General features: G+C 46.6%; 1 protein-coding gene across 1 annotated transcript in view; it reads right to left on the bottom strand.

Annotated features, from left to right (window-relative positions):
* Positions 1-20,495, bottom strand: part of SMG1 (SMG1 nonsense mediated mRNA decay associated PI3K related kinase) — a 1,634,890-nt gene that overhangs the window by 580,874 nt on the left and 1,033,521 nt on the right. Inside the window, exons 38-39 of the mRNA XM_078665250.1 lie at positions 1,219-1,373; positions 894-1,116 (exon numbers count right to left, since the gene is read on the bottom strand). Coding sequence (XP_078521376.1) covers positions 894-1,116; positions 1,219-1,373 — 378 coding nt within the window. The remainder of the gene's footprint in view (positions 1-893; positions 1,117-1,218; positions 1,374-20,495) is intronic.

Raw genomic sequence — 20,495 nt, 5'->3', positions numbered from 1 at the left:
ACTCAGTATTCCTGGGAACGAGAGTTATCTTGGACAAAATAAAAACAAGGGAAAGTTAAATCCCTTTGGTTAGGGAGCCAGAATGTGTCAACACCCAAGCACATATACAAAAGAAAAATTTACTTTGAAACAAGTAAAACGTTAATTAATTGGAGTTCCATTAAATGAACAAAGACAATAAAGTAGGTGTCTTACAAGTTTTGAAGCAGCTCTCCGAGTAAAGAAATAGCAATATTTCTCCACTTATTATTGGTCAGAAGTACATCCCAAGTAATTACAAACTAGTAACCATCAAGTATAGGTGATGCTACCATCATCCTTTTATCTTTACTAAGACTCCATAAATTAATCATTAACTGAGGTAGAAAAGTTGACAACAAAAGTGGACACGTTTACTTAATAGGCTGGCCATTAATTTACATAATTTTTGAGCCGGTACTAACATTGGGTTCTACTGTTTTGTTTCACTGTCACTTGAAGTCACAAGGCGCACCTACTTTGTTGTCATAATTTATTTAATTGAAGTGAAATGAATACAAGTTTCACTTCTTTAAAAAAAAACTTTAAAAAAAAACCATTTTTTGTACATGTTAATAGGAACTGCATGGATGCATGGACAAACGCATACAATGTTTTGATTCACATCTCTTCAAACAATTTCAATCATTTATGTTACAACAGTTTTATAAACAATTTTCCTTAAGGTGTTTCAGTGAATAGGCACACAATTTGTTACCAGCATTGTACCACTGGCATCATGTATGTGTAACAATCTTAGAGTGCAATATAGAACATGCTAGAACGTACCACAGTGATATATGTATATGCCATCTTAGCACTCTCAAGGAAGAAACAAGCTTGCTATGTATGGTTAAAAAGCGGATTTTACAAACCTGCTTAAATGGCATCCAACTATTTCCAGGGTTTGCAGGATTTGAAGGATTACGTAGTTTTTCCAGAGCATTTTCAATGGCATCTCCATAATTGTCCTGAAACCATTTTTCATGCGGAGTTTCTGCTGGAGCAGTGGTAATGCTACATACATGTTCCAAAGCAAACACAATGGGTTTCATTAGTGCTGTGTGCTTCTCACGCATAATGGCAATCTTCTCTTCTCTAAGAAAAAAGAAAGAAAGGTCTGATATCTCATCCAAATATGAAGTACTACCTTTTAAAAGTGATGTAGTACTCAGAAGTTAGCAATACTCCAATGCATACTTGCGGAGAGTAGTGTTATTTTGCACGCGCTTCACTTCATCTTCTAGTTGCTGGATCCGTCTAAGCACATACATGTGTTGTTGTAAGAGGACTCCCAACCAAAGTTCATCCCAAAGAACAGTGACCCTTCGCAGCTCAGCAACCAACATTTGAACCTACATAAAAGGAGAGAGAACATAATTTATCAGACACATTCTTACTGAGAAATTCTCAATCAAAAATATGCTACATAAGAGGAAGCTCAGAAATTTCTTCTACAATAGTCAGGAGACGAAAAGGATGGGGTCAATGGCTAAGAGTGAGTGTCCTGATCACTTCCTGCTATGCAAAGAATGTTCTGGGGTGCTGCTCTGCAGATAGCACCTGATGTGTGTCAGGAGGTTAATGGATTTGATAAAGTCTTTGGAAATGATACTTCAAGCACTTCTTATCCCACCAGAGTTTTAAGACTGGTGGATCAATCACCTCTGTCATGTTACACATGCCACCTGATATGGCTTGACGAACATGACCATAGAGTAGAACAACTTTTTTGTGGGACAGAAAGTCTGAAATTAATTTACCCCAGTGCAAGAGAGCACTGTTTTCAATCGTACTTGCTGCCAAGGCATCCTCAAGGCATTTAGGCACTCATCTAACCACACTTGTGACTGCTACCATATGCAATATATTGAGCACCCCAGCAACACAAATGGTGAGTGCCTGTGTGGCCTTTGAACAGATGCTTCTCTGCTGGACTCCCCTCTGCTATTGACTGAAAGAATTTATAGAAATCTGACGAAGCTGTCATAGTACTGCCAAGCTTTATTTAGAGGTTGTACGCCCTACCATGTACAAGCTAGCCAATACACTGCCCACAGTACTTGAGGTACTTCCAACATTTATTGAAGCAAGGAATTCTATCACCCAGGTGATCAGCAACATGTATTGGTGGCTAGATGGGAGTGAAGGGCAGGAGAGAGAAGGGAATTTATGGAAGGCTATTGAGGCAGTGGTCATACTACTGACGAGCTTTATTTAATTACGGGATGGACACCCTACAAATTCCTGTCTCTTCTGTATTAAGTCAGGAAGGTTCCCAAGCATTTATGTTTTCTGCAGCTGGAGGGCATGTTCTCTGAAAGTGTGCTTTGCCCCAGATACTGTCGTTTACATTCTGCCCAATAAAGAATGAAAGATAGCTCTCCAATTAAGATAATCCCCCAAATCCATGCTGATATGACCAAATTCTGCCTAGGTGGTCAAATAGCAAAATCATATGATAAATATAAACTAGAGAGTGATATATCAACCACTATAAAGAACCTTAAGGGATACACAGTAGATGGCACCATGAGTTTATGGTTTTACATATCAGAATACCCATGTGAACATTAGGTCTATTGCCATTTATGGTTGGATGAGACCACACACTTGCTAACCATTTTCTCCAACTCTCCATGATGCCTCCCCCCAGACTTACCTTTCTCTCCATTACATTTTCTACAATAAAATCCATCCTAAAATCCTCTTGACTATCTGTTGTCTCTTAAGTTTTGCCTTCAGACCACTTTTAGCTGTGTTGTCAAAACACATTTTGTGGAAAATACCAATAGTGCAAGTCAAATTTGAATTAGCCCGCTTCTTACTATCGGTTGCATTTCTTGTCAATATCATCTGCTTGTATATTATTCAATGGCTTATACCCACTCTTCTTATTTTTGTCTCCAATGGAGCATAGATTCTTAACCATTTTTTAGACTGGTTTAGACTTGCATCTTTCCACAACTTCCCATCAGAGAACTTTATTTCTTTTACTTTCAACGCTTTACGAGTGTGTCTCGGTTTTCTTTCTTTTCTGCGTGTGCTGTTTCACCCCTTACAGCTGCACTCTCCGCACTGACCTAAAACCCCAAGCTAGTCCTTCGCTTCCTTCGCCCTCTAAACTCATTTATGTATTTTATAACCCATTATTCCTGCCATTCTGTACTCTGATCCTACGCCACCATTGCATCTGTCCTTTTTCCCCTTTTTTTTTTTTAGGACTAGCAGCTGCAATTTTTAACACCATCTTGTAACAGTAAATTAAAACAAAATGGCCACTGGTTGATGAGGCATGCACACCTTTAGAGATCCACACCCTGAGGCCACTGTGATATCATTATGTCTACATGGGCTTGCATGATCAAGCATGCATGCGTATTGATCATGGCATTTTTTTGCTGATGCCATTCCAAATTGGAAAACAAGCATTTCTTTCCTTTTTGCTGAAACAGAACATACTCTGCAAAAGCAGTGACAAGCCAAAATGTCAGGTAAGAAACTCAAAGGCAGGACCTACTGCCTCTGCGAATACTTGTTTCCAGTCAATGCTGCATTTATTTTTAACTTTTATATAGATCTACCCTCACCAACAAGGAGTAGGAGCAGAGCCAAAAAAACACAAAAAACCCACATCAGATAAAAGAAAGCACTAGAAAAAAAGCATCAAAATAAAAATAGACAGATCCCAGCACACACAATTGTCAGAATTTGACAACCTGATCAATAACCCTCAGCTCACGAAAGGTTAAACAAAATCAATTTGTGAACCAACCAACTCACTGATGGAGTAGTTTCTGTCCTGTAACTCCAGTTCTGTAGTAGGAGTATCTCTGTTATAGTCATAATCTAGTGAATAGTCCCGCTCATGAGCATGTACCCCGGAGCAATCAAAAATAATCTCTTAAGTTGTCTAAAAATGCAGTCCTGCAAAAACACTTAAGAGAGAATTTAAAGACGTATAATGCAGCCTATATCCACAGGCTACACTGTCCAGTACTTCAGCTAGACATTCCACATTCCACCAAAAAACCACAACCAGCACAGCTTGCCAAGTTTTCTTCACAGAGAAAAACTTCCCCTTTTACCAGTAAAGCCTCAGGAATGATAGAGAGGAAGGGGAGGACAGACAAGCCCCATAGGCTGCTATTATGTGGCTCAAAAAGGGAAACCGTGCCTTTAAGAAAACTTTCTAGAACTTTCTCAGTATCCCAGAATGCCCTGCAGGTCCCATTTACTTTCAGTTCTTTTTTCCGGCTCCTGCTAGCAGGACCCTGGAGCATTGAGCTCTCCCTTTTTTGGGTGTATTATAGAATTTTTTGCACTTTTAAAGTGAGTGAGTGTCTACACTCGACGTATTTTGGTGCCCTCTTCCTCTTCTAGTGTTCTGAGAAGTTCTTTTATCAAAAATGACTGCATTATTTGAGAAATGCCCGGAGTGCTCGAGGAAGAAGGCCAAGTCGGACCCACACTCTGTGTGTATCCTGTGCCTCCCTTCTACTCATCTCCCTGAGAAGTGTGAGATTTGCCAGACCTTCTCCTCCAGGACCCTGAGAGACAGAAAGAAGATCAGGCTCCAAGGACTGGAAGAAAGAAGGCTACAGAGTCAAGGTGGGTCTGGGCAGGCTGGATCTGCTTCCTCTGCCCATGCTGAGGCCTCTGGGGGGGCTCTCCAGCGTCAAGAAGGCCAGAAAGCGTCGCCGTTCTCCGTCGACGTCGATACCATCGACGACAGCGTCGAGAGGCATGACGGCGGTCTGCTCCCCATCTCCCCAGGGCTCTGGGTCGAGGCAACGTCAACGTTCGGCATCGAGGGGATTGACGAGACCGCCATCGAGGTCGCCGACGAAGACGTCGTCGACGTCATCATCATCATCGGCGTCGTCGACACGTCGTGAGGATTCCAGACGGCGTCGGCGCTCGCCAAAGAGGCGACACCGCCGTTCACCCTCGGCGTCGGCTCGCCGTCGAGGCGACACCGCCGTTCACCCTCGACGTCGACTCGACGTTTGGCGTCGAGAAGGAGGCGCTCGGCGTCAAGGCGCAGATCTTCAGCGTCGAGGTGACGAAGCCCGCCGTCGAGGCATAGGTCGTCGACGCCGAGACGGCATTCGTCGGCATTGAGGAGGCGTTCTTCGACGCTGAAGAGGCGCTCAGCGCCTAAGAGGAAGAGATCAGCTTCCAGGAGGCGTTCTGGAGCCAGAAGCCCTTCCAGATCCTCAGGGGCACGACGGCGACGGCGGTCACCGACAGGGGGCGCTGCCTCTCGATTGCCTACACCGAGGAAGAAGATGAGGGAGTCACCGGGCTCGGTGTACTCTGTGGTGTACTCTCCTTCCAAACCGAAGACATCTACTCCTCCTCCTCCACTGCTGAAGGAGCTGCCTCTGCGCAATCCTACGCCACCACCTCCTCCTGTGCCTCCACACGCACCACCATGGCTTCCGAAGTCGGTCTCCTTGACCCTCCCTACGCCGCCCAAGGGGGCACCTCGGCCGAGGTCCCCGGTCTGGCCGCCACCGCAGGTTCCGCCGCAGGCACCCGCGGAACGGCCAAAGCCTAGAAGACCAAGATCTTGCTCCGGACGGAGAGGAAGATCAAGGAGTCGCCGGCGCTCCTCGACGAGATCCAGACAACGACATAGGAAGGGTCGGTCTAAGTACAGCACGGAGTCGTCCAGCGCAAGGGACTATTCCCCAACGCTATCAGAATCCCCTCGGACGAGGGTATCCCCTGTCGACGTCGTGGTCTCCTTTCAGGAAGTCTTGCTGAGGGGTGCGGCCAAGCTGGTCATCCAGCTGACTGTGCCCACGCCTACGACCTCCGTAATATTTGAAACTCTCCACAAGAAACACCTATCTAGGCCTCTGTTGCCTTTGGTGCCTGGCTTAGTGGAGCCCGCCATGGAACTCTTCCTCACTCCGGCGGTGACGAAAGCAGCCCCCTCCAGGCTACTTAAGAAGTACAAAGCTCCTGAGGCGGACCCGGCTTTCCTCCGATTGGATCCAACCCCGGATTCCATGATTGTGACTGCGGCGAGGAAGCAACACGCCGCCACCCCGTCCTCCAATGTGCCTCCGGACAAGGAGAGTCGCTGGTTGGATTCAGCGGGCAGGAAGGTGTGCGGGACGGCCGCTACCTCTATGAAGGCTGCCAGTGCATCGGCACTGTTGGGGCGCTATGATCGGGCACTGTGGGAGTCCCTCCAACAGTTCGCCGACCTCCTCCCACGGGAAAAGGAGGAGGATTTCATGGAGATCCTGAATGAGGGATTGCTGGTGTCCAACCAGCTGATCAGCGCAGCTGCAGACACGTCCCTCCTGGCAGCCCACGGGCACTGCCATGGAGTGAATCAGAGGCGCCACGCTTGGCTCAGATTAACGTCACTGAAGCCTGAAGCCCAGCAGAGGGTGGCCAACCTGCCCTTCTCGGGCAAGACCCTATTCGGGAAACACGCTGACGATGAGATGGCCTGCATGAAGGCGGAGGCCGAGACTCGAACGGCTGTGGGCTTGGAGAAGCCCAAGGGCCAGAAGAAAAACTACTGCTCGTTCCAGAGACGGTACGGGCGCAGGGCAGAGGGCGAGGTCAACAGTCTGGAGAGCAGCAACAGTTCCAGAGGAAGCCCTTCCAGAAACGTCAGAGGGGCAGGGGTGGACAGCAGTCTGCCGCCGCGACCAAAGGCCCGGCCGGGTCTAGGCCCTGAGCGATTACTTCCCCGTCATCCGTTACCCGCTCCGGTGGGGGGGAAGCGTTCAATATTTTCTGGCAGAGTGGAGAAAAATTACTCAGGCCAAGTGGGTGCTGAATTTTGTTTGCAATGGATACAGTCTTCGGTTCATCAGCCCGCCTCCAGCAATTCCACCGGTTTGCTCGCAGTTTCAGCTGCGCGAGCTCCAGGCGGAGGCCGATACCCTGTTGAGGAAAAGGGTGATAGAAGACTTCCCTCTGTCCCAAAGGGGAAGATGTTTGTACTCGCGGTTCTTTCTAGTCTGCAAAAAGGAGAAGAACGAGTTCAGGCCTATTCTGGATTTGAGACAAGCAAACAAGTGGATTTGCAGAGAAAAGTTTTGCATGCTGTCCTTACACCAGATTTACCCTCAACTGCAAAGGGGAGACTGGCTGTGGGCGATAGACCTGCAAGATACATACTTCCACGTGCCCATTGCACAGAAACACCGGAAGTTCCTGTGATTCCAAGTCGGCGCCAATCACTATCAATACACAGTGTTGCCGTTCGGGCTGAAGTCAGCACCCAGAGTCCACGTATCATATCAATTTCCTGGAACTCAGAGCGGTTCACTTGGCACTAAAGGCCTTTCATCCTTCCTTGCAGACCAACTCTCTGCTTGTACAGACGGAAAATACGACCACGATGTATTACCTCAACAAGCAGGGGGGCTCGAGATCGTGCACCGGCTTCTTGCCAGAGGACTGACGATAACGGCTACTCATCTGCCAGGTCTGCAGAATGTTCAGGCGGACGCACTGAGCAGGCTGATCCAGTAAAACCACGAATGGGTCATAAACGACGAAGTACTAGGAGACGTCTTCGACAGGTGGGGCACTCCAGACGTGGATCTGTTCGCCACCGCCGAACACAGCAAATGCCGAAACTTCGCATCCAGGTACTTCCTGCAGGGAACGCTAGGGAATGCGCTATGGATCGACTGGTCAAACAGCTTTCTGTACGCTTTTCCACCCATTCCCCTGATTCCGGCGGTGCTCATCAAGCTAGCCCAGTCCAGGGCGCGGATGATCTTGATTGCCCCGGAATGGCCCAAGCAGTGGTGGTTCATGGACCTGCTTCACCGGTCTCTCCTTCCTCACATTCGGCTGCCGTGCCGGCAGGACCTTCTCACGAAGTTCGGGGGCGGATGGTGCACCCCAATCTCTCGTCTTTGAGTTTGGCGGCATGGCTCCTGAGATAGTGCATTATGGCCATTTGAGTCTCCCTGCAGATTGTATGGACATACTGAAGGAAGCCAAGAGACCTTCCACTAGGACCTCTTATGTGTACAAGTGGAAGAGGTTTTGCATCTGGTGCAAGTCCAAGAACTATGATCCGACGACATGTAAGGAAGATGTCATCCTTCCATACCTTTTACATTTGGCGCAGGCTGGCCTTAACTGTCATTCCATTAAGGTTCATCTCGCCGCGCTTACTGCCTACAGGAAATGCCCTTCACAGACCTCCTTCTTCCAGATCCCTGTGATCAAAGATTTTTTGGAAGGCTTGAAGAAAGTGTTTCCTCCTGTCCGGCGTACTTCGCCTTCAGTGGAATTGAATGTGGTGCTGTCCAGATTGCTGAAGGAACCTTTTGAACCTATTCATAAGGCTTCGCTGCAGCACCTGTCCTGAAAGGCGGCGTTCCTCGTGGCCATTACATCGGCCCGCAGGGTGAGTGAAATTCAGGCGTTGTGTTGCCAAGAACCTTATACTGTATTTCATGCTGCTAAGATTGTTATGCGTACTCACCCTAAATTTCTTCCTAAGGTTATTTCTGATTTCCATGTTAACCAGACCATAACTTTGCCTACGTTTTTTCAGAATCCTTCTTCTCCAGCGGAAAGGTCTCTACATTCCCAGGATGTCAGGAGGGTGTTGAAATTTTATCTGGATAAAACCAAGGATATTCGTAGGTCGGACCAATTGTTTATCAACTATGGGTCAGTCAGGACAGGTCTTGCTACCTCTAAACAGTCCATTTCGAGGTGGATTGTGTCCTGTATTCAATTGTGTTATCAAAAGGCTAATAAGACCTTAGGGGGTAAACCTAATGCTCATTCTACCAGGGGCAAAGCTGCCACGACTGCTTTGCTACGTAATGTTCCCATTGCAGAAATCTGCAGGGCCGTCACTTGGAAGTCGGTCCATACCTTTGCTAAGCATTACTGTCTGGACTCTGATGCCAGGGCAGATGCTCAGGTGTGGCAGGCTTCGCTGCGAAATCTGTTCGCACAGTAGTGGTGGTGTACTCTTTCTCTCCACCGCCGCTTTGTGTGGGGATGGGCTTGCCATTCTATTCACTTGATTATGACTATACACAGAGATCCCCTACTACAGAAGGAGTAATTTCTGTCCTGTAACTCCAATTCTGTAGTAGGGGTATCTCTGTTATAGTCCTAAGCGCCCGCCCTCCTCCCCGGTGGAGACAAAGGTTTATGTTCGGAATGCTACAGGTCTGGCGTTATACGCCTTCAAAAAGAACTGAAAGTAAATGGGACCTGCAGGGCATTCTGGGATACTGAGAACGTTCTAGAAAGTTTTCTTAAAGGCACGGTATCCCTTTTTGAGCCACATAATAGCAGCCTTTGGAGCTTGTCTGTCCTCCCCTTCCTCTCTATCATTCCTGAGGCTTTACTGGTAAAAGAGGAAGTTTTTCTCTGTGAAGAAAACTTGGCAAGCTGTGCTGGTTGTGGTTTTTTGGTGGAATTTGGAATGTCTAGCTGAAGTACTGGACAGTGTAGCCTGTGGATATAGGCTGCATTATATGTCTTTAAATTCTCTCTTAAGTGTCTTTGCAGGACTGCATTTTTAGACAATTTAAGAGATTTTTGATTGCACCGGGGTCCACGCTCATGAGCGGGATTATTCACTAGATTAGGACTATACACCGAGATCCCCTACTACAGAAAGCCTATTCTCAACTTGATGATCCCACATCTCCAAATCATTGCTTGCAGGTTATATCAAAACCAATGCCTTTTAACAGGGTATTTCTTGGTAGTCAGTCAAACGCAGTAACTTAACCACTTGGTACCGTAATCTGACTGGTAGCCCTGCCCATTTTTTTATTTTTTATTAATGCACTTATACAATGCTTGACATTTTCAAACCGAAAAAGAAATATGAAAATATGAAATGTACAATTTTTTTTTTTTAAATTGAAGGAAAGAGGGGGCTCTGCGTACCACCTGGGGTGGGTAACAGTGGATGTAGGAAGAAATATTTCAAGGAGCGTTTTGAAAGACAGCCTTGTGCCAAACAATGCCCTTAGGAGACCTTTTGCCACCAGATTTTTCCACAAAGCCATGATAATTTTAGCATGTTAAATCTGTTTATCTCCCTCTTTCAATCACAACTATTTCTGGTGAAAGTCCTGCCACTCTCCCGGTCACAAGGATTCCTGTTCAGCTACCAGAACAGTCGGCACTTCTACAAAAAACCCTGTACGAATAAATCTCTGCATTTGACATAGAAATGTTCTGAAAGTGTGTCCCACATGTCGCCAAGACATCTGGTAAATGAATGAGCATTAGTGGATGTACAAAGGTTTTGAAGACACCACATGTACAGCCATGGTCAATCATAACTTTACAAATTCGGAATATTTAAGAAATGGGAAGAAAGCTACAATATGGACATGCTGTGAATGAACCTCTGTAAGGGCAAAACAACTATCCATAGAATTAACTTGGTTTCTGGAATGAATTATTTGATTATTATTGGTGGCTTGGCTCGAGCAGCAAGTCTGTCCTCAGAGAACGTACTAGTGTTAATAATGCAAATAAAGTTCAAACAATATGTTTAAAAAATAAAAAGAATCCTAAAATGTTTAATACTAGATATTTTTTTTTAAAAACAAGTCAATTCACAGCATGGAAAACCAGGTGTTAAAAAAGGGAGATGATGGTAAAAATAATCAAGAATAAAAATAGGCCAAAAAAAGGGAGACGGTTCATCTATAGCTCAAGCACTTTTCACATTGAAACTGTAGGTTAAACCAAGCTTTTTCTCCTGTTAACGTGGTGTCCAGTTCCTGCTGTAGGTTGGAGATCTCTTGGGAATGATTTCATTAAACCAGGGCCCTTTCAACAGTCACTCTGAGATGCTATCCTGCAGCACCAGCTCGTTCCTATCCTCAAAAGCACCATGGCTCTTTGGAATAAGCTCCTATCAGACATGGCAGCGGCTTCCTACAGGCAGGCTCTTTTCAGGAGATGGGTGCAAATCATCTCTGAAAAATTATGCAACCAGTTCTGGAGAAGAAAGCTTGGGGCAATAGTTCAGGATATAGCGAGACACAGTTCTTTGAATAGGGAAGTCCCTAATGCAGCAGGCAGGAACATTCTTTTTTCCTTCATCACATCCATGTGGTCTCTTGTACAGGGGCAACCGCATGGTGTCTAATGTGGCAATCAGTTTGTATTGCCTGAGATCCCAATGTCAATCCTAGTAAAAAAAACATGCCTCTAAAGACCAGAGATTAAAAGAGTGATGCCTATTTGCTTCTAGGAATTTGCATTCAATTCATCTCTTAATTCCATGCACCTGAAATCTAAGATTGTGAATGCTGGCCTCAACTGTGTAGAGCTTACCTCTGTGTCTCAACAGCAAGTGTGTTTCCCGGCTCTCACAGTGCAATCCCGAGATTCAAGGAAACCCACTCCCTCAAGCGGCATTTGCCTTTTATCTCTCACTAGGAAAGAGAGCCTGAAAGTCTCAATGGACCAATACCACTAAAGGAGGATGCTATTAATAAAAACATTTGCTCATTTGTATCCTTGTCACGTCCACAGATACCCCCCATCCGCTTTATGTAGAAGCCATTTGAAGTGGCTGCTGCAGAGTACAAAACGTACAACGTGTGCAGTAGCAGCGATTCCGGACAGAGACATGTATGTTTCTGGAAACTACAACAGAGCAGCGTTTCCCCATCTGTGGCCTGAGCAATAAAGAAAGAAAGATGCTTTACATTCTGTATTTATCTTGCCACATTTGCTGATCTTAAAAGACAGAGGTCAAATGTCACAGTCGGTCTTCTGACAATTGCTACTTATTTGTTTAACATAGGATTGATGTTTACAAACTAACTGCAGTGAGAGTAAGAAAAGTAAAGTGAAATATGTAACAATCTTGCTAGAGAACTGGGAGCATGAGAGCAAAGGCTGTAGGATGTCATTTTTGTATCACACAACAAAATGTAAAGACTTGTAAATTATCTGTCACATTCAGCAAGTAGGAAAGTAAAAACAAGCATTGGCAAAGCCATTACGACTCGACTACGAGAGAGCTATTGGCTTTGGCAATTTCTTTTAGCTAAGTTGTACAGCAGTATGGATTCTGAGCAGAATAGCTGAAGTAAAACATTTTTTACAAGTATGACAGAGTGGCTGGCTGCATCAAAGTTCTTTTATTTAAACAAAAAACAACATTCAGACATGCAGCAAACCAGCATAGCAGCAGCACAACATGAATAAAAGACATTAACAAAGCCAGTAGCGCTTGTGTAAGCGAGAACTATTGGCTTTGCCAATGCTCATTTCATTAGATGACTAAACCATCTTTTACTCTGCGAAAGTGTCTATGGTAGGGAGCATGGCGGCTCAGTGAAAAACATCACTTGGTGGCTCTTACATGAATTCATTAAGAAAAACAACCTGGCACTCTAGGGCACTTTTTTCAACCTGCCTTGGATGAGTATCTTGAAGGTGCACATCAACGTTTTTCAAAGCATATGTTTTATCGGATGGCACCACAATAGAGCATTGTAACATAAAACAATGCATTATCACTTATTTAGATTGTGAGGCATTTAGTTGCCACCCTCTCCCAGAGAGAGAAAAATTGCAACAGGCACTCTATTCTCGGATGGAAAAGAATGGCATTTACATATTTAAACCAAGGATATTAAAAATAAGGCGAAGAATGGAAATTATAATTAGTGACTTGCTTTAATTTACCACCTAAAATGTGGATTATGAGAGCACCGCAATAAGTGACAGTGCTGTTATTCCAGAGTCACTGGCAATCCTTTTATTGACCTTAACATTATGAATGGTTGAATTGGCACTGTATAATTCAAAATGACCTAACGATCACGCATTGCTAAATTATATTCTTAAAGCACGTTTTTTGTGCAGATTTGGGTGGGAAATAGGCAGCTGAGGAGTTCTGCAAGAGCACTGAAAACTAGATGTTTTGAATTCACTGTGGATAGAAATGAAAGGGAAATTGGAGTTTAAAAGTGTCCAGAAGTGCAGCTGTTTGAGAGAAATGTGACGGGGACGCGTGGGTGTGTGCCCTGGGCAAGACAGCAGAGTGAGCTGAGCCCTTACTCCGGATATCTAGGTTATGGGTTCCAGTGTAGGTAAGGCCACATCAGCCTTTCATCTTATCGTGTCGATAATGGACTGTGCATTTAGCAACCCTATTACTGCAGAATGAAAATGAAGTGAGTGCCAAGGACATACTTAAATCTACACCACGGGCGGGCAAGCATCAACAAAACGAAACCAGAGCAATTAGCTTTATCAGTCAGCGTTGTTGGCACTTGCACACTGCAATTTTTATCAGACCTGTTTGAAGCCTGATTTCACACAAAAATAATTCTTGCCTGCCTCACGCTGCCCAAAAAAAAAGCATAGTGAAGGGTGGAAAATAAAGATTGCAAACAGGTCATTGAATATCCTATCTATGTATGCATACAGACCAGCCAAGCAACAATGCGGCTGGGGAAAACAACCACAATGGAGCAAACAACTGCGCAGGAGGGGGCAAGAGCGATCTAAAGCGCTAAGGAGGGAGCAGCAGGCAGGGGGAAGCGAGACTTGTAAGAGATAGAACCTCGATCACGTCGGGAGCAGTGGAAGGCAGTGTGCTTGGTCCCTGCTCCACATTAAGGATCAGAACAGACGTTTGGCCAGTACTGGCTAATTAAGGTGGCTGCAAGGAAGAGGGACGCTGCAGCAAACAAATGGTAAGCAAGGGGAGGGTCTCAAGCCCTTTATGTAAACAATAGAGTCTTGCAAACGAGACGCATGCGCTAGCGCCTGCTCCCGCAGGCTCAACCATAATTAAGCACATTTTTTTGTAATTCTTAAGTGTGATAGAAACAAGGATTTTAATAGGATCAAAACAAATCAAGACACATTACTTGATAATGCACGAATAAAATATTCAGTGATACGCAATTTCCACACATTACCATTTGTGTGCAATACAGTTTTGTTAGTAAAACTATGTCTGTGCAAATGTAGTGGCCATTTCAAAAGAAAATGCGCTGTCTGTACATGACAGTGCACTACTATACATCACAGTAAAAGAACCATGATGCCCTTTAAAGCCAGATGGATAAAAAAGTGAGTTGTGCTTCTAAAAAATATGAGAAGCACTACAATAGAGTGTAGTCAGAATACACATCTCTTTCAACTGATATTAGTGTACAGGACAACAGGAATCTCCTGCACTTAAGATATGGACTTACAGTGTGAGAAGGCAATTTAGAGAATAAGTCGTACATCATTAAAATGATTATAAATGACTAGCCCTAATCCGTATCCTACAGCTCCTGCAGAGATCAGGGTAAAAAGACAGAGGAAACATTTAATCTCAGTGACATTCAGAGAAAATATCTAATCTGTTTCTCCACGGTATGAACATGTAGTCTATCCCTCTGGAAAGCTGTGTAGCTTACACAGCTTAAGACACCATCACATTTCTGGTAGTAAGCTTGTGTAAGAAATTCCAAAGATGAATGACTTACACTTCTCGTATATGTATTTTTAGGGCTCGGGCCTAGCGTACACTGCGCATGCAGTGTCGCGCAGCGAGAGTCCTTTTCCCGGGGTTTTGAAAATGGACCTGGAATATCTACGCAGCTCGTTTTTTCTTTCACCCAACATAAGACTGCCTATAAAAGAGCTCAGAGTAGGGGGAACATGCTTTAAGGAGAGGTTATCATCACAGACTGCCTATGCATCTCCTGGAGAGCTCCATGAATCTTGATCAGACAGAGTAAGAAGATGTTTCCACATGTCACCAAGGCCCAAAGTAGTTCTTACGTAATTTATCGTAGTGGACAACATTGTGTCAGTAAACATTTCTCAGCTGAGAGTAACTACCAAGTGTGGTTACTTTACTGCTCAGGAATTAAGGAGTGGCAGCAAAGTAGGAGTGATGGTGAATTCGGAAGTTCAAACAATTCATCTTTGGTAAAGTTCAATGCAATCTAACTTTTAAGCTTGGAATTTTTTCTATAACATTTAAAATATATTTTGGGATTTGTTCTTTTTAGTGGGGATGTGAGTGAAATTGTCATGAGATGCAGTCCGTATCGTTTTTAGGTCGAGCCTAGCAGCGCGGATGCATTTCTCTGCGAGGCTTCTTGGGTCTACTCTGTGTGCGTCTGACTCTTCCCACACATTGGATGGGCTTTTGCGTGTGTCTTTCAATAATGAAAGCACGCAAATGGCTAAAGGCGGGTGCATGTCCCACCGCTTTTGTTATGTTCACTCACAAGGCGTTTTGCCTGCGGGAGAGAGTAGTGGCATGCAAGGTGGCAGCTGCATTCCTTGTGGGTCAGGTTACTATCTACTGGGTAGCTTCAGGTGTGACCTATTCCACTGATGTGTGATTGTTGTGCATTAAAACAGTAGAGGTGCATGTACCTTTTATACTGGACACCAGATGAGTATTTGAAACACCTGAAGGCATTGCTTCGCTGTTTACAGGGTGTTTTGGATTGTGGCTGTTGCCCTGCCTCACAACGCATTATATCAAAACAGTCTGTAACAGCTCAGCAGGGTAATGCACACGAAAAGACTGTCTGGGGTAATACTTGGCACTTGTTAAATAAAGTGCTAGGTAACAGCAAAAGCATATGATCATTTCAGCAGGTTTAAATTTGCTTTGTCCATAACATTGCCTATTTTTAGAGCCTAATTATTAGTACAATTAATTTATCATTGGGGACTCTATTCGGCTCGGTATCACTTTGTTTACAGTTTTTTTTAGGAGGGTATTCACACTTCCAAGGCCACCCGCCCCTCCCCCACTACTATTGTGATCATAGAATGAGACAGGGAGCTTAAGCGAGCGTCAGCTGTTATCTTTTGAAAAAGGCGCCCATAATGATGCAGATATAAACAGAGACAAATGATTTTCAAGATGCTCCTTCTCCTCCACTTTCGCCGACGCTGTACTGTCTCCAGCTTCACCCTCGCTTCTTGTGGTGCGTGATTACTACTGTACTTTCCCTTCCCCATCACCCCCCCAACTAAGTAATATGGAGTTTGGAGCAGCAGGCAATATTTGAAAACTAATTTTAAAGAGTGAATGGAACAGTCCATGCTACACGCAGTATGTGTTGCCAGATAGTCACTTTCTCTGAAGTAGAAGAGATGCTCTCACATTCTTCAGGCTAGAGAGGTGCTTCAAGTGGTGGAGATAACGGCTGTTCTAGTTGGTGCATAAGCGATAGTGTGCTTGCATGGCTAACCACTTATAAGTTCCCAAAGGCGAGACCTATTGGCTATGCCAATGCTTGTTCTTCAATGGGTGAAGGTATTAGTAAGGCCTTTAATACATCTCTTGTTTATTTGGCAGGAAAATTAGAAAATTGGGGCACTGATTTGTGCAGAGTTCAAGAATCATTATTGGGGAGGAGCTTGGCGGGCATCCGAGATGGCCGCGTGAGCACAGCGCTCCCCGGACCCCCGCCGCTCCCGGCATAATATCCTGCATGAATCCTGATTTTTTGCGAGGATTGGTATAGAGGACGTTGGGCTGATCTACCTGGACCTTTCAGAACTTTATTTTGACACCGGGTGCCTGAGTTATGGTGATTTGAACTTTTGGGCTCCGCCCTTGAGGTGCGCCCGGGACTGGGTGAGGTTCGGTGGCCGTCTTGGAGTTGAACAACAACGGCAGGGGGATTGGACTTGTGGGTCCCCTTCTTAAGTTTCGGTTTCGATTCTGCCTCTGACTGGGACATCGGCGAGAGGGTCGGGCCAGAGCTGGTTCCAGGAGACGCGTCAGCTGTCGGGCCTTTGGCTGGACTGTTCTCCTATTTGGCTGCCCCTATCCTGGTGATACCCTTGTTACGGTCCTTTGGTCCCGAGGCCTCCATTTCTGGTGCCCGGTCCGTTGACCCTGGTGAATCTCCTTGTGACGCATCTCCAAAATGGCGGGCAGAGGGGACCGGGAGACGCGCAAGACGAAGACACCTCTGCGCGGGGGTCCGGTCCAGTCCAACGTAATGGACCGTTATACCCATTCTAAGGGGTCCCCCGGAGCTGCCCTGCCCGGTCCCAGTGCATCTGACCACGTCGTGGATGCGTCGACGGAGCCTTCCTTGCAGGATATCATGGGCGCCATTTCTGGCATGAGAGAGTCAATAGGCCGACAATACGAAACCTTGACCCACAAAATTGACACCGTGGCAATCGATGTGAATCTAATTCGAGCCGATCTCTCCAAAACGAACGAAAAGGTGAAGTCGTTGGATATCAAATCATCCAGCCTCACGGCGGACGTCTCCGAGATACAGACGGAGATTGGCAATCTCCGTAGGGTGAACGATTTCATGACCCGGCGCTTGGAAGATTTTGAGAATAGGGCACGTCGCTGTAATGTTCGCGTGGTTGGTGTACCGGAGAACCCAGAACCCCACTCGGTTGATCTCCTGGTTGAAGACCTGATCCAGAACCACCTTTCTCCGTCTGGCCTTAGTAAATTCTTCACAGTGGAGCGTGCACATCGTGTTCCGGGGGGCCAGGGTAAGCCAGGCGCCCCGCCGAGACCTATTGTTGCCAAGCTTTTCCACTATAGAGATCGGGACGCTATCCTGCAGGCGTCGCGGGTGAAGGGCCCGGTGGCCTTTGAGAATGCCACGATGAACTTTTATCCGGACTTTTCCCAACAGGTCCAGAAGCAGCGGATGGGATTTCGTGGTGCCAAGAAGCGCCTTAGGGACATGGGGATGCGCTACGCTATGCTCTTTCCGACCAGGCTGCGGGTTGAGTATAATGACCGAACTTTCTTCTTTGATCGGCCGGATGCTGTGAATGACTGGCTGGACTCCTTGCCTAGCCGATCTCCTGAGACTGAGTCCGATGCCCACCCGGGCGGTGCTGAAGGTGGTGTAGAGAGCTGAACATTTCGTCTATGCCTGGTGCCTTGTTTTGAATAACTCTTCCAGGAGTGTTTGCCTTTGTTCCTCTACCGCTTATGTGATTTGATGTATGTTCCTTTTCTCGTCATTGGTTTTGTTCGGGGTGGCGGGTGGGACGGAGCCTTTCCTCCTCCGGGGTCTTTGCGTAGAATAGGGGTTCTTGGGCGACAGGCACACTGCAGGTTGGGGTGGCTTTTTAGCTTTTTGCAGGGGTGCAGGGTGGGGGGTGTTTTCTTGTTATTTGGGGGGTGGGTGGTTGGGAAGTTCGTTGTTTGTGTGTTCTGTTTTCAAGGCGACTTTATCCTGTATTTGACGATGTTTCTGGTGTCATGCTCATTGGTGGGGGGTTTGGGCTTTGTTGGGTGGGATGGGGGGTAGCAGGTTGAGATTTGTTTCGTGGAACGTTAACGGTCTGGGAGATCGTATCAAACGAAGTGTGGTGTTGAAATGTATACGACGTTTATCTCCCGATATTGTTTTCCTACAGGAGACTCATTTGGTAGGCAATGTTTGTCATGCAATGAATAGGTGGGGCTATCGCCTCGTAGCACATTCGGGGTTTACCTCGGGTTCTAGGGGTGTGGGTATCCTTGTTCGGGCTTCCCTCCCCCTAGCTATTGATGATGTGATTCAGGATGATCGGGGGCGATATGCTGTCCTTGTGGGTCGCTATGAGGGTCGTGCCCTCTCCTTATTTACTGTTTATGTGCCCCCCGGCTTGCAGACTTCTACCTTTTCAGATTTGGGCCGTGTCTTGTTGGACCTCCCTGATAGTACTCTCTTTCTGGCTGGTGATTTTAATTCGGTGTTCTCCGGTCTCCACGATCGCCACCCCCCTAGAGATACTCCTGCGGCCCAACAGTGGTTGGGTGGATTTTTGGATACCTTTGGCTTGGTGGATTGCTGGAGGCTTTTGCATCCTACTCAGCTTCAATACACTTTTCATTCTGGGGCCCATGGGAGTCTGTCTAGACTGGATTATTTCCTGATGCCTGCGGCTCAGTCACCAGCGGTCCGTGAGATTGTGCACCTACCCAGGGGTATTTCCGACCACTCTCCGCTCTGGCTTCGTTTTGAGGTTGGAGTGGAGGCAGTGGGCCGGGTAGCTCCCATCAATCCGTGGTACCTTACCTCCCCCGAGACCCGCAGCCTTTTGCTTAAGTCTTTGGACGCGTATTTTCTGGATAACGAGGGGTCGGTTTCCTCAGCTGTGTCCCTATGGGAGGCCTTTAAGACGGTGATTCGTGGGCAGGCCCTCTCCCTTATTGTTGAAGCTAAGAGGGCGAGGAATAGGGAGGTGGTGGACCTTGAGGGAGAGATTTCTGCATTGGAGGATGCTTTGGAATCTGGTGTCACGTCTGCGAAACTCCACGCCCTGGGTCTGAAACAATTTGCCTATAAATCCATGGTCACGGATGCTGCTAAAGTGATGTATCGGGAGCAACAGGGTCGTTTGTATGATGTGGGTGACAAAGCGGGTAAATTGCTGGCATGGCTGGATAAGAAGGAGAGAGCTAATCGTGTGGTACCCGTGATTCAGTCTTCGAGTGGTGAGAGTGTGACGGACCCGATTGGAATAGTTGACCGTTTTGCTGAGTACTTCCGTGTGGTGTATACCCCTGTGTCTGTGAGAGATGTGGCTGACTCTCGCCTTCTATTGCGTGATATCGCTCTGCCCAGTGTCTCTGATTTGGATCGTGTGGCGTTGGATTCCCCCTTTACGGTTGATGAGATAGCTACTGCCATCCGTTCACTCCGTTCGGGCAAAGCATTGGGCCCGAACGGGTTGCCGATTGAACTGTACAAGTTGCGTCCCGACAGAGTGGCGCCATATCTTCGCGCCATGTTTCTGGAGTCCCGGGAACGGGGTATTCTCCCTTATGATCAGCGACTGGCCACGATAGTTGTCATCCCCAAGGATGGTAAACCGCGGGACCTTTGTTCATCCTATAGGCCCATATCTCTGCTAAATGTTGAACCCAAGGTATTGGCGAAACTCCTGGCGTCCCGCCTCCTGACGGTCATTAGTGGCTTGGTCCATCCAGATCAATCCGGATTTATCCCGCATCGCAACACGGCTCTGAACCTACGTCGTCTCCACGGCGCGATTGCGAGGGCGGGGCTTCTGACGGAGCCGGCCATTTTGGCATCGTTGGATGCCTCAATGGCTTTTGACACTGTGGAGTGGCCTTATCTTTGGGCGGCCCTTGAGAAATTTGGTTTCGGGCCTGAGTTTATTGGTTGGATCAAGTTATTATATGCGGAACCTCTGGCACAAGTAGTGGTAAATGGTAGAGTTTCGGCCCCTTTCACCCTTGGTAGGGGTACCCGTCAGGGATGCCCCTTGTCTCCGTTGCTTTTTGCACTCGCCTTGGAACCATTGGCTGCTTGGCTTCGGTGGGAGCCTTCGCTCAAGGGGATTCGCTGGTCTCCGGACTTTGAGGACCGCGTTTCGCTTTACGCGGACGACATTCTTTTATATCTCACCTCCCCGCGTAAATCTCTGACAGTTTTGTTTGACGTTTTCACTTCATTTGGTGCCAACTCGGGCCTCGTTATTAACTGGGCCAAGTCCTGCGT

Source organism: Lissotriton helveticus, chromosome 10 (assembly GCF_964261635.1).
Source record: "Lissotriton helveticus chromosome 10, aLisHel1.1, whole genome shotgun sequence".
NCBI lineage: Eukaryota > Metazoa > Chordata > Amphibia > Caudata > Salamandridae > Lissotriton > Lissotriton helveticus.
Note: the sequence above shows the minus strand (reverse complement) of the source record. Positions and strands in the feature narration are given on the sequence as shown.